This window comes from Pagrus pagrus (genome assembly GCF_965226575.1).
Source record: "Pagrus pagrus genome assembly, chromosome: 6".
Classification (NCBI taxonomy): domain Eukaryota; kingdom Metazoa; phylum Chordata; class Actinopteri; order Spariformes; family Sparidae; genus Pagrus; species Pagrus pagrus.
In genome coordinates, this window is record NC_140190.1 from 10,694,469 (window position 1) to 10,710,566 (window position 16,098).

Consider the following 16,098-nt stretch of genomic DNA (forward strand, 5'->3'; position numbering starts at 1 on the left):
ATGCTGTTCTCCGAGGAAAATAAGGTCACCAGAACACTGTTTGAAGCTAGAAAGTTGGCAGGGTCCGCCGAATATAAACAAAGCAAAACAGTATGAAACTGTGTTGTCCTTTAAGGTCAGTTTGTTTATTCAGTTTATTCAGTCAAGAGAGTTTGTTTATTCAGTTTATTCAGTCAAGAGAGTTTGTTTAGAAATTTTAAAAAAAAATCAGTCAATGAAGATCTGTCTTTTCTGATTCAAATTTCAACCTAAAAATGACATAGCGCACCTTCAATAAATTAGTATATAATTTATTTCAGTATTCATTGTTGGACTTGCAAGGTTTTGTCATTGTTTTCTCTTTCACTGTAAAAGGCCACAAGCCTAAATTTAGCCTAAATACTTTTAATACCACTGCTGCTGCTGCTACTACTACTACTACTACTTCTACTACTACTATTACCACCCACACTGATAACCATGATAATAACCAATAAGGCTAATGAACAATTCATGTAGAAAAGTTCTCACTGGGTAAAATCAGAGATGACGGAGAAGGAAAAGCTGCACATCTGCAGAAAATAAAGAAATCTAATAAAAGCAGTTTTAGAGTGTGTGATTCTCTGTGCAGCTGAAACCGAATACGTTTATTACATGTTATTTCTTTCATACACCTGGACTACTTCACTTCTCTGCAGACAGTTATTGCATCAAAGAGTATTTCATTTTCCATACTAAATGGAGTACATGCTCATCCTCTCCTGCGGGTCGTTGTCTCATTTTGGCATCCATCTGTCCATTTCACGTTATTGAACGACGGAGCTGGAAGAGCTCCAGTTGTTTCCAGCAAACGCACACTGCCACTGCTTTCCTGGTATAACAGTCCCCCCTTTTCCCAACAAAGGAGGGTGGTGGGAAGCCAAGGGGCGGTGTGTGTGTATGTGTGTACGGCGTCGATATATGTGTGTGTATTTGTGCTCAAATTCAAGGTACTGTTTGTGAGAGATACTGGCAGGGTTGTGCTCTGTCTTCCCAGTCTGATAATGTTGTATTGTCGTCTGTCTGCAAGGTGCTGGGTGATGATACAGGATGTAAAAACAGTATAAATGCATCCTGGCACATTTTAGTCACACCTTTATAATGCATGTCAGCTCATCAATGAGGACAATATCAGCTCAAATTGATCTTTAGTAGCTTGTTCCACACAATAACAAGCAGGTACCTGTGATGTACCAGGTCCTAACACAATGGATAATATTTTAAATAAAAAGTATATCAGATGTTATATTTCAAAACTGTAATTCTGCACCTTTTTTCCTTAGTAAGGAGTCTGCTCCTCTAGTTTGAATTTGGCGCACCCTGCTGGACTCATACGGCAAACACTCGGTTTAGAGTGACCTGGATCTGGAAGTCACGGCTGTATGAGCAAAGAAATTGAACAATATAAGTAGTATGCTGTAATTCCAGGGGCTGAGCAAAAATACACGAAGCACAGCCTTTTCAATGGGGATTTGTCTCCATTGAGCAATTTTGAACACGATTGAGAAAGCACCACAGAACTGATTCCCACTTCCTTCTAGTGTCTTGATTCATGTGCAGTAGTTGTGTTCCTGACAGAACTGCAGGGATGTTACAAGTCGTCTTTTTGCCTATTCAGCCGCTGTCCGCTGTGACTCTTAAGCAAGCGAGTGCTGTAAATAGTCCAGTACATGCACTGTCAGTTCAGAGGACAGGCTAAAAGGCATGTCAGAGACTTCCCTTGGAGAGGCAGCAAAAAAGTGTTAAAAGTCTGTTAAGTCTTTAAATCATTGGATTTCTAACTCACCTGCATTTGCTGAGCTTTTCGGACCAATTGAAATGTGTTTTGATAGATGCTAGATAGATATTTTCATACTTTAGGCCAGAAATGTGACCCAAGTCATTTGGTCCAAGTGTCAAGCGAGTCCTTAGTCATTATCCCTTGGGCATGACAAGTCAAATCAAGTAGCAGGTTCTGTCAAGTCAAGTCGAGTCCCAAGTTGAGGCACTTTTTGCACCAAGGATGCCACAGTCTTACCTGCAGTGTCTGGTCTTTGTTGGGCAATATATCTAACCTGTTATCACATCATGACAACGAATTGAATTGAATTGAATTATTGATATTCAGTTAAATAAATGTAACCAAACCAAAAACAAATAACGTCACAAAATCTTATTTATTTCTTAATAACTTTCTCTCTTTTTAAACAGTCAGTTAAATTGTCAATACTGACAGCCGGACTAACAATTTGAACACAGACGAGTCATTCCAGTCATCATGTCTCAGGTCAAGTCAGGTCGCAAGTCCTTAAATTCAAAATCGAGTCTCAAGCCATTCATTTTCTGTCAAGTCAAGTTGTAGTCATCAAAATAGTGACTCGATTCGACTCCAGTCCAAGTCACAATAACGCGAGTCGACTTCTCTGCTTTAGGCCAGCAAGGGTCCATACATTTTGCTAAGTAAGTTTTCATGTTAGTAATAAATAATTAGAGGGAGACAGAAATAAAAAAAAGCTTACAAAAACAGTTTTCAATTCACTTTTGGTGCTTGACAAAAAAAAGCAACTAATACAAAGTATATATAAAGATAATATAATACTTTAACATCTGTTCAATGTTTGTTCAACATTGTCAGTATTAGTGAGTATACCATCGACAGCACACAATGCCCACGTTTCATAAAACACAACATTAAGTCCTCTGTAACACGGGAGTAGTAGTATAATGTGAACGTGTATTGCTCTATAAAGAGGAATGTAGGCCCGTTCTCTAATACGACTTATGTAAATCTCTGACGAATCCAAATTGCGTAACTTTTCCCCCAAAAGCTCCTTTGTCTCCACTTCATTATTTTCCAAGTAAAGGCCATGGGTGCCTCAGGCCAGCTGTAATTTGATTAATCCACCGAAAGGGTAGCCAGACGGTAAGAGCCTGCTCCGCTTCTTTTCCCATTCTATTCAAAATTGCAGATTTTAATTCATGACTTTGATATGATTTTATTTTACTGAAAAGATGTATTGCTTTTTCCCGAGTTCTTTAAAATATATCGATGTCTTGACATTATTTTAAATGTTGATTTGATCAAATATTAGTGCTGCTTGTTGACTTATGTTGATATTATATTGCATTTTCAGCAGTGGTGTAGATTCTACTGGGAGGAAGGCTGAGCAGCTTTTGAAGAGATGGAGACTTTAGTCTTTTTATTTTCATTTTCTGCCCTTGGTATTCTTTATGCCATGAACACCATTCCTGAGCTTCAAGAGTAAGTCATAAAATTTACTGATTTATTATCTATTGTATCTTGCATACAGTTGATAAACTGTGTAAGTCCACACTTTTCTGTTTTAGGGGAAAAGCTGCAATCATTTCTCATGAATTGTGCTAATAGCTTTTATACAACAATATTATACAACCACATTTATTAACTATAGTGTTTTTCATTCATGTATTACAGTATTATAATTATAATAGAGTTAGGAGAATATAAAGGTATAATATAGCAGGTTTTTATAACAGAAAATATACTTTACCACCACTAGAGCACACTGTAAGCTACATTTTGGCCTGTATTAGATGATGACAACCTCATAAATCCTTGACCATGTGCACTAGTAATTCCATGATTTCACAATGTATTTGCCAATTGTGTTTTTTTTTGCACAAACACTTTAAATAATTAAACCTGACATTTCTTGGAGGGGCAAGAGAATGAATGAGGGAGCAAACAGGAGGCACAGTGAGCAGAATTTGTGGAGATAATCTGTTATGATGATGAAGATAATTAGTTTTCTGAGCTGTAAGGGATCATTTTCTTATTCAAGGCTAATCTGATTTGCCTGTTGCCATTATATTGTCTACAATTACATTTATATCGTCTACAATTGATGAGTGCATACTGCAACACTACGGGCTGAATAAATAGAGCTAGTGGTAAAATGTTCCACTCCTGCTTCACACTCTTTAACCACAAGATATTTCTCATTTCCGACAGACTTTTATACTCCTCCTGTGTGAATATCTCTGCTGGCTCTTTTTTTTTTTTTTCCGAGTGTGTGGACATTGACAATCAATATAGACTGCACAGAAGAGTTTGATAAATTGCTCTTGACATACAATATGCCTCGCGCTCTCCCACTCTGCAAACAAACAGTATTGTGTGCATAAATCTTCCTGTACTGTTGAATTGGAGAGGTAGCAAGGGAGCTTCCCTTTTGCTCTCACAGCATTTGTTTTCCTTTCTGTGAGCACACATTGTGAGTTTTCCAAGGATGTAATGTTGTTTACTAGGAGATACCTCGCGCACATTAATCTTTTCCAGTGCGAGGCATCGGTACCTTTGACCAGCAAACATGGAGGGCAGCGCTGAACTAACATGGCCTTAGCTTGCTGCTTCCCACACCTTGGCCTATGATTGATTACACCTTTGTAAAGCTGTGCTTTTAAGCCACTGGTAGGCACGACACCACAGCAGTGCGAGAGGTGGACTACTGCAGATCTGAAGTTTAACAAAGGAAAGTTGTTCTAATGGACTTATAAAAGTATACGCTACGGCTTGATACATCATTCAAATTGTGTCTGAAAAAAGCTGGACAACTTGATCAGACTATCAAACATTTTTTCAAGAATATTGCAAGCCATCCAATATATATAACACAATCAAAGAAAAGGAGTAATCTTATTTTGAAAAGAAAGTTTAGTGCAGTGCAAGAGTTTTACAAGATCAATAACAGCAATACAGAGTCAGACTTTTGATGTCAGGCCTGAAAGTGAGCAGTATACTTTTAAAAAGCCTGCATATTAGCCTCCTGCAGATGTCCAAAATATCAGTTTTTTATTACCTTTGAACATGGCTGGAAATTGTGAGATCTTCTTACAAATGTTGAAACTCAGTCTTGAACAGTGGTCACTGGCTTGACAACCCTGTCAACACCATCCCCTCTACCTCTCAACAGGAAAGTCAGCTCATATACTGTACATCTGACACATATTGTAGAAATGTCAGTATGGTACTATGACAAATACAAATTTAAATATATCTGTGGTTCTCAGAAACGTTAACTGCCAACATTTTATTCCAGCGACTGGATATCAGGGAGTTTAATCCACTGTGAGCCTGAATTCTCACCAGGAATCTCCAGGCACACACCAGCAGAGCCTTTTCTCTCTCTGGCTGCAGTACATCTATCACACAGACTTCCCCTCACACTTATTCGGCCCTGTGTTAACTGTAGTACGCTGTGTGATTATCATTCTCGCCGACTCGCCATTCATTATCATTTACTAATTTAGGACTGCGTAAAAAGACTGGCACTACTTCCACGGTAGAAACTAATTAGTAACGAGAGTGAAGCGGAAAATCAGAGGGAGGTGTCTAAAAGGGCTGTGTCAGCAGTGAGACTGTGTTAAAAAACAATCTGTTGATATTTCATTAGATAACAGTTTGATTTCTCTCCTCTCACAGGCCGTATGTGATCTTGGAGATCGGCGTTGCTGTGTTGGTGGTGGTGTTTCTGTTCTACTTCCTCATCACTCGTAGCAACCCGCCTAAAGACGTCTTATTCTTTGGTAATGTGCATTTCCCAACTTACTCGCAATGTTTTTCAATACAGAGGTTAATAACCACTATGCATTGTGTTGCAGCTGATTCCTTACAAAAGGGTTTCCAGAACTCTCTCTTGCAACACACCGCGTGCGAGTGACAACATGAATTGTGTTGAATGTGATTTCACCTGATATGTTTCGAAAGCAGCTTAGACTGATCAGGCTCAGAGCGAAGCTTAGCCAGACTTTTCTAAGGCGTGACTGACCCAAACCCTGTGCAAGCTAAGGACCTTCACAGCACTGGTACTTACTCAACCTTTTAACTTTTCTAGACGAGACGTGAGTCCTTTAATTGACCTTGAAGCTAAATCACTCCACAGTTACTGCTCCTGTATAATACCATTCATACTCCCATTACTAACTCAAACACCCTAAGCACTTTTGTATTCAGTGAGAGTGCACCTTTCAAACACCTTTAATTAAGCCTTTTTGCATTCATTTGCATCATATTGTTCCTCACTGCTGGTCAAATGTGTTTGGTCAAATTCCATTTCCAGCCAAGGGTTTCCCTGCAAACACATCCCTGCCGCTAATGCCAGGGGCTATGCTAGGGGGCCAGGAACCAGGTGATATGTGGGTTGTCAGCGCCCAAGGCAGTGCCAGTGTTGTGTAGGCAAACCGCAACAATGAGAGCGACGCTTCGGAAGGCTCTTCTCAATGATGGAAAGCCGTAATCCCCCCGCTATCTCAGCTGTTAGATGCCAGAGATAAAAAAAATCCCGCTTGTCCTGAGGATTACAAAGACATGGGTACACAGGAGAGACAAAATGTGCGTGTGGATATGTGCATCCGTGTTCAGAGAGTGTGTAAAGGACAGATAGGAAGGATGCGATACAGCGGTTTGTAAGCCGCCGTATCTGCAGAGAGATGCCCGTGTCACAACACACAGTGATTCACTTTATAATGACATTCGGTAGAGTCCAGACAGTAAATCATTGTAATTGCTTTTACAGCTGTACCCTATGAACTGATTCCAACTGCAAATCCCTGATGCAGACGTACGCTTTGTCCAACATTTGTGCGTGGATGGATGCTTCTTTTTCTCTGTTTCTGTTCATCCCAATCCTGTTAGATAATACTCATATATACCGTCATATCTGTGGAGTCACTGTATGCATATTAGATGTCCCCAAACACTCATATCTCCCCAACTGGTGCGTGCAATTGTCACCACAGAGAAAAGGTCCATTGCCTCATATTGTTTACCCCACATGCTGAGTCTGCTATGGATTCATCAGCCCAGGCAACGTTTTTCCACTCATTAGCAGTCAAATGGGCATGTTATCCACTATAATATCCTCTAGCAGTTTATCATAGACAGACTTACCCTGTGTGTGCCCGAGCTAGCTGTTATACTCCACAATTATATCGTGATGGTAAATTTCATGCTGCACTGCACGCTGACGATGGCTCGTTATGGTCTGAGTTACCCGATTTCCTGCTGAAAGTCTCCAACTAGCTGTAGCCAGTGTTTCAATAAGCTGACGTGTTTTGCGGTCCATTTAATGAGATTATAGCCATCAAGAAAGTCAGCCAGTGGCCTTTGAGATGCACAACACTGCCCTCTTGGCCCCAACAATAACCCTCTTGTCAAAAATCATGCCAGTCAGATGAAAAGGCAGCGGGTTAGGGTTAGGGTTGTGCGCACAGTTGTCTTGTAGTGATTCATTTACTATTATTTTACAACACAAGGCTTTACAAATAATTTGTAGTCCCATTATGCTTCCACTAAAACAGAAATTATATGGATGGATTAATAATTTAAAAAGCCATAAAATACACAACTATTTTTTTTTTTATATGTGAGAACAAAGGATGAGTTAAGAAGTCTCACTGCCAGGGGAACAAAGCTGCCCTGTAGTCTGGTGGTGCAGCTCCAGTCTCTTGCCAGACAACAGCCGGGTGGGTGTTGTTTTCCCAGTTTCCTTTGGGCTCTATGCAGACATCTCACTTTACCGATGTCACTGATGCTCAGTAGATGGGTAACAATGATGTTCTGGGCAGTTTGAATCACCCACTGTAGAGCTTTCCTGTCCTGGGCTGTGCACAAACCATGCCAGTTTGTGGTGTTTCGAGTCAGGTTGCGTTCTCCTTAAGTTTCCTTAAGGAGGAAATATATCCCTTTTTGAGCTTTCTTTAAGAGTTGAGATGAGTGATGACCATGACAGGTTCTTTATGTTGATTCCCAGGAACATAAACTGTTCACCTGCACCACCTCAGCCCCACATACATTTTCAGCCCCCGAAACATCTTTCAAAAAGCCCACAGGGCGAAGAACCTTTGATTAAACAGGGCTCGCGAATATTTTGGTTGCACATGCGCCCAAAAATCTGTCAAGTGCGACTAAACATTTTCATTGGCCGCACCACTGCACCTAAGAATTTATTTTTTATTGAGTTTATCACATTTTCTTGTTGTGTGTGATTTAAATGGAGAAAAAAATATTTGTACCTTTATTTCTATTTACAATAATTTGCATAGTGTGTAAAAAAAGCATATATTATATATATATATAATATAATATATAATATATAATATATAATATATATATATAATATATATATAAATATTTTGAACTCCCAAAAAATGAGTGAAAAAGCTGGAAAAAGACTGAAAGTTAGAGAGACGTCTAGGGGACATGAGGATCTGTGCTTGTAAGCACTGTATGCATTAAGAAAAAAGCAGATTGGGAAATTACATGAAACTTTCCAAATCACAATGGCTTCTAGATGACGTTTGTTTAAAGCTGCTGAACATGTCAAAGTTTCCTGAGTCCTGCAAGTACCCCCAAATAAACCCTCTCTTACGTATACACACATACACCAACATGACACAAAATGACTTAATTACTTAACCTGAGGCATTTTTCTCATGTCCAGTATCAGGTAGATGTTTTAATGTCCCTCCTCTGATTCTCGCCTTTGCAGTTTTTGCTGAATTTTCCTTCACTTGTATCATTGACCTCACGAGTGCCTTGGAGTATGACGGCATTATTTCCGGCTTTATGGAGTTCTACCAAAAGACAGTAGGTTTATTATCCTCACATCTAAATTGCTGATGATAAACCTGGTACACAAAGACGACAATATCTGTGCCTTAATTTTAAACACTTTTGAAAGATTATAGAGGCAACAGTGGAGACGGTGAAGCAAACACTAAATCAGCACACTGTGTGTATTGTGTGTGTTTCAGGGAGAGCCCTATCTGGGGACAGCCTATGCCATCATGATGTGTTACTGGGATGGAATAGCCCACTTTATCATGTACCTGGTGATGATCAGCAGGATAACGGACAGGTGGGTGATGGAAAAGTCAGTTTGAGTCATGTCAAGCTCATTTATCTTGCGCTTCATCGCAAAAATGCTATTGCAAAATCTATTGTACCCTATCCAACAGAGCAAACAATGACTTAGATGAGTGTAGAAGCTGCATGCACTGTATTCAAGTCAGTATGTAGTTGTACAGCACTCAGTAGGCTTCAGACCTGTTTTTCACATTTGATTTTCTTTAAGAAGCAGTAAATGCAGCCGAGTGAACTGTACGTTTCACCGCCGAGATTCACAGGGTGCATTCATCACATAAAATTCACACGATGGCCTGAATAAAATCTTATTTTTAGAAAACAGTCTGGGCCCTGTAGAGTGAGAAGATCATAAAGTGCAGTCAGTGAGTTCAAGAGTTCAGAGCGAGCGCTGCCTCAGGGCAGGTGCTATCATGGAAATGAAATCCTCTTTTTAAACAATCTCAGATTTTTACTGCTGGGAGAAATTGTGCTGGGCTTTGTATTGCACAGAATTTGTATGATAGATGTATAAGTTATACGATAATAAAGTACATGACTGACAAACATTTGGCTTATCCAACTTGGTTTGCTCCTCTCTTTTACCTCCTGTCTCTACAATTGTATAATGACGCTTGTTTTGTGGTTTCTCTCTCAGGAAAGCCTACCGTACCCTGGGCTTGTTCTGGGCTGGCTCTTTGTGTGCCAACATGAGCGTGTTCATTGCCGGGATAGTGGCAGGTGAGCCGCATCTTCTATTCCCCCTCCACCAGTCCCGCGATGACAAGCTTTAATCAAGTGAACATCTGCACTGCCGTGTACCATCAGTGTCACAGTTCAGCCTGCCAACAAAATACGCACAAGCCCCATGCCTCGCCCGCCGTCACAGCCCACAGAACAAAGCAGAACGCAGACTTAAAGCATCTGTTGTTGGCATTTCAAACTGCATACATAAGTGTCAGAAGATCAAACTCGTCTACAGGCAACGTGTTGTTCTCTCTGTTGTATTATCATAGACTCACTGTACTGGATGCCTTTGCCTGAAGTGCCCTGCGGAGGTTTTATTTGGAAGCTTAATTACCAGTTTACATTGAGATGTTTCGAGATTGTACGAACTGATAAAAGTATCTTTCTTTTCTTTATGACAGGTAAATATGGATCAGAGATCCGTCCAGCCTTCTGGCTCAACTTCCTCTTCCTTTTGATGCCTGTGTGGGGAGCTGTCACATTATTCACAAAGCCCAAGGACAGACCACTGATCGGTGGATACAATGTAAGCCTGATGCCTGAATGGTCAGACCTTGCGATGAATTTGGAGAGGTTTAGAAAATTTATGTTTGTTCAACATATTTAATCAAAGTATAATGCACCGTGGTGCAATTCAATTAAATCCAGACCATGAAAGATGACAAAGGGTAGCCAGTTACGTCATTTCTATTTATGAGTTGCTGCAATTTCCAGTGGTGTCACCATTGTCATGGTAGGAGTTGTGGTGTAGTCAACTGAATCAGGAAGGTCATTTGTTTGTTAGAAAGTACATCTACAATACATTTTCAAATTTCACTATAGCATCTTCGCCACCTCCTTTTCATATCACATTATCTAGAGCCCAGTGTCAATCTTAGCCTGTAACATACAGTAGCTCAAGCATAAAATTATCTTGAATGGGTGACTGTAACGTCCTTGGGAGAGTGGTCTCCATTTAGTCTCAACCCACCATAGTCTTGATTCAAAAGCTAGCTTGGTCTTAGGCCTCTAGGTCTGGGTGAGGGGGTTAGGGTTTAGTCTGGAATATGCCTCGAGTGCCTTGAAAAGTGTTGACTTTTGCTACATATTTCTGACAGGAGGAGTTCATGTGTGCCCAAGAAGTTTGCATTAAACAAATAAGCTAACTGACTGATCTATTTATACTTTTTCCAATGTGAAAAGTCCGATGGCACTTTGAGCTAAGATGTGTAGCATGCATGTTGTGTAACATATAAAGTACCTGCTTAACAAGTGGTTCATATGTCTTTCATCAAATCTTTCATAAAACTGGCTACCCACCTGGCAGGCCACTTCCTCACGTATTGTCGGCATGTATGATTCGTCCTGTTTTTGCTTCAAAAAAACAAAAAATTAACTTTTCTTCCATGTTAACATTGATGTTTCTATCCATTTGTAAAGAAATGCATTTGATTGCACATCTGTAATAACAGACACAAAACAAAACTGTGTGGAAATGAGTGGAAATTAGGCATGTTGACTAATTACATGTGAAGGGGGTTGCTTTTTGGTCTGTAGTCTTGGGTCACTCTAATCAGCTCCCTGTTTGGCTGTAGCGTGCAGTTTTTTTGAGCGAAAAAGCTCTGATGCAACAACGTTATGCTGCCTGCCCAGCACCAAATGGAAGACAAACAAAGTTAGCGATTAGCAAGTGAACACAGTGAAGCATTAAGCAGAAATGCTTTCCTTCAGGAGTTGGTGAAGGTCAAAACGCATTTGAGAGAAGAATGAATATTGGACTTAGTGGACCTAACATGACACACTACTGCTTTCCCTTTTCTCCTGAATGTAAATACGCACAAGGTCACCATATTAACTTACATAGTTGGTTACATATTGCTTCCTGTTCCCCTGAGTGTCCAAAAAAATCAGCGAAGAGAAGCAAAGAGTTTCTGGGAAGGTCTTAGTAAAGCGAGAAAAACCTGACCTTGACTGAACAACTGTATCCTGTACGTCATGTTGACATCTCCCCACAGGCCCAGCATGCCCAGAGCATGAAGCTGATCTGGCGCCCCTTGGATCTGATCCTGGTGCTGCTCTTGTTAGCTGCCATGGCCTTCACCATCCTCAGAGGCTTGGTGAGTGTGCAACACATCTGTGCTAAGTACAGAGTTTAGGTCCAGGCTGTAATGGTAGTTTTAAAAGTCATGTAGCCTGCGATCTTGCTCATGCAGAGTAATTTATCCAGGGAGTGTTCAAGATTTAACAGTAGCCTATGTATTATTTTGCTTTAACGAGCAAATGCATTCGTTTAATTGAGCCACATGGGAAGGCTGTGTATTAATGCTCTACAAAGGATCGGGCAGTGATATATGAACTGTATTACCAACATAATTACTGTGCTAGATATTTCAGATTTGAACAAAGATGTATTATTAAATGAAAGATAACCGTTCGGCATTTGGGAGACACTCTTATTTGCTACCTTGCCAAGAGTTAGATTAGAAAATATATACTGCTGTTATGTCTGTGAGGTAAATTAAGATACCTCCACCAGCTTGTTAGCTTAGACCAGCTTAGCAAAAAGGCTGGATACAGGGAGGAACAACAAGAAGTGCTGTGATCAAACGTGAAAAAATGGCGACCAGCACTTCTGAAGCTCACCATTTAAGTCGTATGTCTTGTTTCTTCAATCTTTGAAGTGTAAATGAAATCGCCAGTCTCTTACTACACAATTACTATACATGTTTCCCATAAATTGATCGATCGACAAATTGTAAACTGGCGGCACTCTATTGCGTTATTTTATAAGGTGTTGCTGTTATTTTGTCCACCCTATGTAGGTGGCTCTGGACTCTCCACTAGAGGCCTGCTCCGTCTACCTGAAGCACTACGAGCCCTACCTGAAGGATCCTGTGGGCTACCCCAGAGTCATGGTGAGTGCTCTCTCAGCCTGTGTCTGTTGCTGCAGCAGCGCCTGAACGCTGCTCTCCAGCCTGCTTTTAATAACCAGTCACATAATGGACCTCTGCTTTCATGGATATCACTTTGAGTGTGCTGGAAGCTTGCCCTTATCGCCTTCACTCTTTTAGCTCGCAGCTGATTACAGAGCCATTTTTCATCATTACAGCAACAATGAGCGAGGGTTGAGAGGCCGGCGTATCTTTGTCTCTCACTTTAATTTGTGTAAGATGGATAACAGATTATTACTGTGACTGGCACTGGGTCTGCTCTCCTTTTATTTTCTCCTGTTGACCCTGCGCAGCTGCGGGTTTTGTTGTGTTTTGTTCAGCGTACATAGCTTTGTCAATAGGTTATCCAAAGACCTTGTCGGGGCTGCAGTCCAGGCACAATTGCGAGTCATTGATCAGACAGACAAACCGCATGCTGAGAACTTGATAAGCTAATCCCTCGCCCAAAGCCCCCCATCAGCATCTCACTGGGTGGGAGATGGGGTGTGCGCAGCATGTGAAAGCATGTCTTGGTTAGTGTCCTTTGCAAGTCTGTGTTTGTGTTGCAGTGGCTCATGGGTGTTTGTGTGTATGCGTGGGTGTGAAGAAATGAAATGAGTTTTGGGGTTTTTCTGTTTTTTTTGCACAGGGTGACACTGTTTCTGCACTGACTGACCTCTTTATTCATTGATGATGATGAACGATATGTGACAGATTACCGTGGCAGCACTAAAAAGACATTTCGACAAAAGACTGAAGGGCATATATGATTGGCTTTCAGGCCCTGGGCTGAACTCATTAGAATTCATCTAGACCTCAGAGCAAGAATGAAAAGAAACCGTTCAGTGGTATAATTTGAGGGTTTTATAAAGTGGGAAACTGGCTTCATGCGCCAAATATTTTCAGTTGAAGGTCAAGACAGTGTCTGTAGTGACCCTCTTGTGGAAGTAGTCGTTTGTGCTGAGGGTGCAAATTGGAGCAAAACACTCCAGCGCTGCACTCAAGAACAATTTAGAGAGACTGAGGTTTTATTTGGGAATTTCCATTTTGTGAAAGCTTGTTTTACTTCTTCGCATTTCAGAGGAGAATGTAGAGCTGCAACAAATAATTGATCGGTCGTCAATTATTGATTAAAGCAACATAATGTAGAAATTGGCATTTTGTGCGATTTGGCGCCCCCCACAGTTTCTGAGTGCAACACCGCTGTCATAAATACAAAACCCAGATCTGTAACAGTTTGTCAGACGTAATGTAGCTGTTACCTACAAACAAAACTCATTACGTCATAACAATGTTATGTGTTGAAAACTTGTATTGTAAAGTAAACATGTATGTAACCCCTTCATACTTTATACTATTTATACTCATTCTCAAACATTTGTGAGAAAGATATTTGATGGAGGCAGAATATTTTACAGTTTAACAATTAAATGTGTTGTAAAATGACACCAGTCCACTGAAACAGTAAATTATCGTCATATTGACATCGTATAATCTCGGAAATAAAGGTTTCATATCGATGCTTATCGGACAACGTGCGCAAATACCAATACGTCTGTGATAGGCCAATATCGGCCTTTAATATCAGCCAGCCGATATATCGATCAGGCTCCATTTAAGACTGTAATTACTTGTCACATGTTTACATTCAGCATGAAATTAGATAAAGGTGATACAAAGATTTACTGTTTTCTGGATGTAGTTGGACTCAGGAACACCAGGAGCATCAAAATAATACATTACAAATACTCTTGACTAACATTTACTTTTGGTTTCTGTCTGTATTGTCCTTGAAAACTTTACTGAACAACTTTACTTTTCCTTGACTTTTTCTGCAATTTCTAAGAATTTCTCCAAAATAGTAGTGCAACTTTTATGCAGCACATTATTCTGAGGGTGTTTCTATTTCTGCATTCAAAGCAGCCCTCTTGTGTATTCAGTGTGAGTAGGAGAAGTGCAGTGTAGGCCAGAGGACAATGAGGATGTACTGTATTAATCGTCTGCTGGAGTGTTGGTCAGGGCCCAACAACAACACCGACTGACAGTGATAGAGGGGATGTCTTTCTGCACTGTGTTCTGGATCCATAATCCATATTCACTGGAGTATACTCTATAATATACACCTACAACTCACCTACACTATATAGCTATGGACCACCGAAGTTATGTATGTCGACAAATCAAAAATTTTGAGTGAAAACTGCTCATCAAGTCATCATTTCAGACTAATCTGCTGGTGCGTTTGCTTTTTATAGATGCTGCACTTGTTCTTCTATGGATTACCTCTGCTGGGTGCATTTGTTTACGGGCTCCTCAAGCCCGGGTGCACGTGGATGTCAGACTGGACCTTGTTCTTCGCCGGAGCCGTGATCCAGGTAACACCATGAAGACAAAACATCAATAAGAGAAACTGGCTCTGAATACACAGTTTGGGATACAGGTGTTGCATACTGAAGTGGGCTGCACTGACAGTTTATTGTGCTGCCTGTGATTAATTAAAGTTTTCATCAGCAGTTTAGGTTCAGTACAAAGAAGGTCTGACACGTGTCACTGCAATTAAACTCCTTGTAGCGAGCTCTTATCCTGCTAATAATTACCTGGACCACATTTATCCTTTGAAGCATTTTGTCTAATAAACAAACTCATGGCGCTTTCTCCCATACTAATGTGACAGAAAAATCGGGACCACGACTCACGAGGAAGCACTTGATTAAAGCCTCCTTTTACTCTCTGTTCTTTAAACAGCCGGCTTCTTAAGTCTGTGCATCTCCTGTGCAGTCGTTTGTATATTTTAAGTAGACTAATGACTGTAGAAGAAAGACTCAAGGTTACTCGTTCCCTTTAAGGGGTTGTGGACAGAAAAAGCCTTCAAATGACTTGCCATCAGCGTAGAACAACACATAACAGTCTAACTTGTGTCTCCTTCCAGTGCCAGTGGGCACACATTGGAGGCTCCCTCCACTCTCGTACCACGGCTCCGTTCCGTATCCCAAACGATGCTTTCTGGTGTGTGCTGACAGCTAACCTGCTCTACGCAGCCACTCCGGTCCTGGTGGCCCTGCGGGTTCAAAGTAACCCCTATTTCTTCCTGAAGATCAACCCCTTTCCGGGGCAGACAGGTCTGCCGAACAGCGAGGAGAAAGATACCAAGTTCAAAGACAAATAGTAGCTCCATCTTGTGTGACCTTTGTAGTTAATTGCTTATCTGTTGATTCATGAAGAGCTGTTTTATTTCAAATGCCACATTTCAAAATGCCATAATACAAGATTTTGCTCAGAACATTTGGATTCAGTGGTTATTTAAATGTTTGCTTCCAACGCTTTAATTCATTTTGTCATGAATAAACTGTGAAAGAGCTGTTTTGTCAGTGAAGTTGGTTTTATATGATAGTGGCTCTCTGGGATGGTTCAGACATTCATGATGCCCAGAGGATGAATCCCAATGACTTTGGTGATCCCATTACTTTATGTCCACCAGCAGGTTTTTACTTATCCTCATATCTCAACATTGGATATTCATTTTGCCAAAAGAATGAATCCTAATGACTCATTATCCACTGACTT

At 40.6% G+C, this 16,098-nt stretch overlaps 1 protein-coding gene across 1 annotated transcript; it reads left to right on the plus strand.

Moving 5' to 3' along the window:
* The first annotated feature begins 3,090 nt into the window (after window positions 1-3,090).
* Window positions 3,091-15,839, plus strand: tm6sf2b (transmembrane 6 superfamily member 2b). Its single transcript, XM_084354554.1, has 10 exons — window positions 3,091-3,259; window positions 5,459-5,562; window positions 8,526-8,623; window positions 8,791-8,894; window positions 9,537-9,619; window positions 10,027-10,151; window positions 11,620-11,721; window positions 12,427-12,519; window positions 14,790-14,909; window positions 15,464-15,839. Exons 1-10 carry the CDS (start codon window positions 3,180-3,182, stop codon window positions 15,698-15,700), a joined length of 1,146 nt encoding a protein of 381 aa, XP_084210680.1. The 5' UTR covers window positions 3,091-3,179; the 3' UTR covers window positions 15,701-15,839.
* The last annotated feature ends 259 nt before the right edge of the window (window positions 15,840-16,098 follow it).

Bases quoted from the DNA above. Each gene is read 5' to 3' on its own strand.
- tm6sf2b (XM_084354554.1), top strand. From the start codon at position 3,180: ATGGAGACTTTAGTCTTTTTATTTTCATTTTCTGCCCTTGGTATTCTT. The intron at 8,895-9,536 runs GTGGGTGATGGA...TTTCTCTCTCAG, and splicing joins ATCAGCAGGATAACGGACAG to GAAAGCCTACCGTACCCTGG. The intron at 14,910-15,463 runs GTAACACCATGA...GTCTCCTTCCAG, and splicing joins TCGCCGGAGCCGTGATCCAG to TGCCAGTGGGCACACATTGG.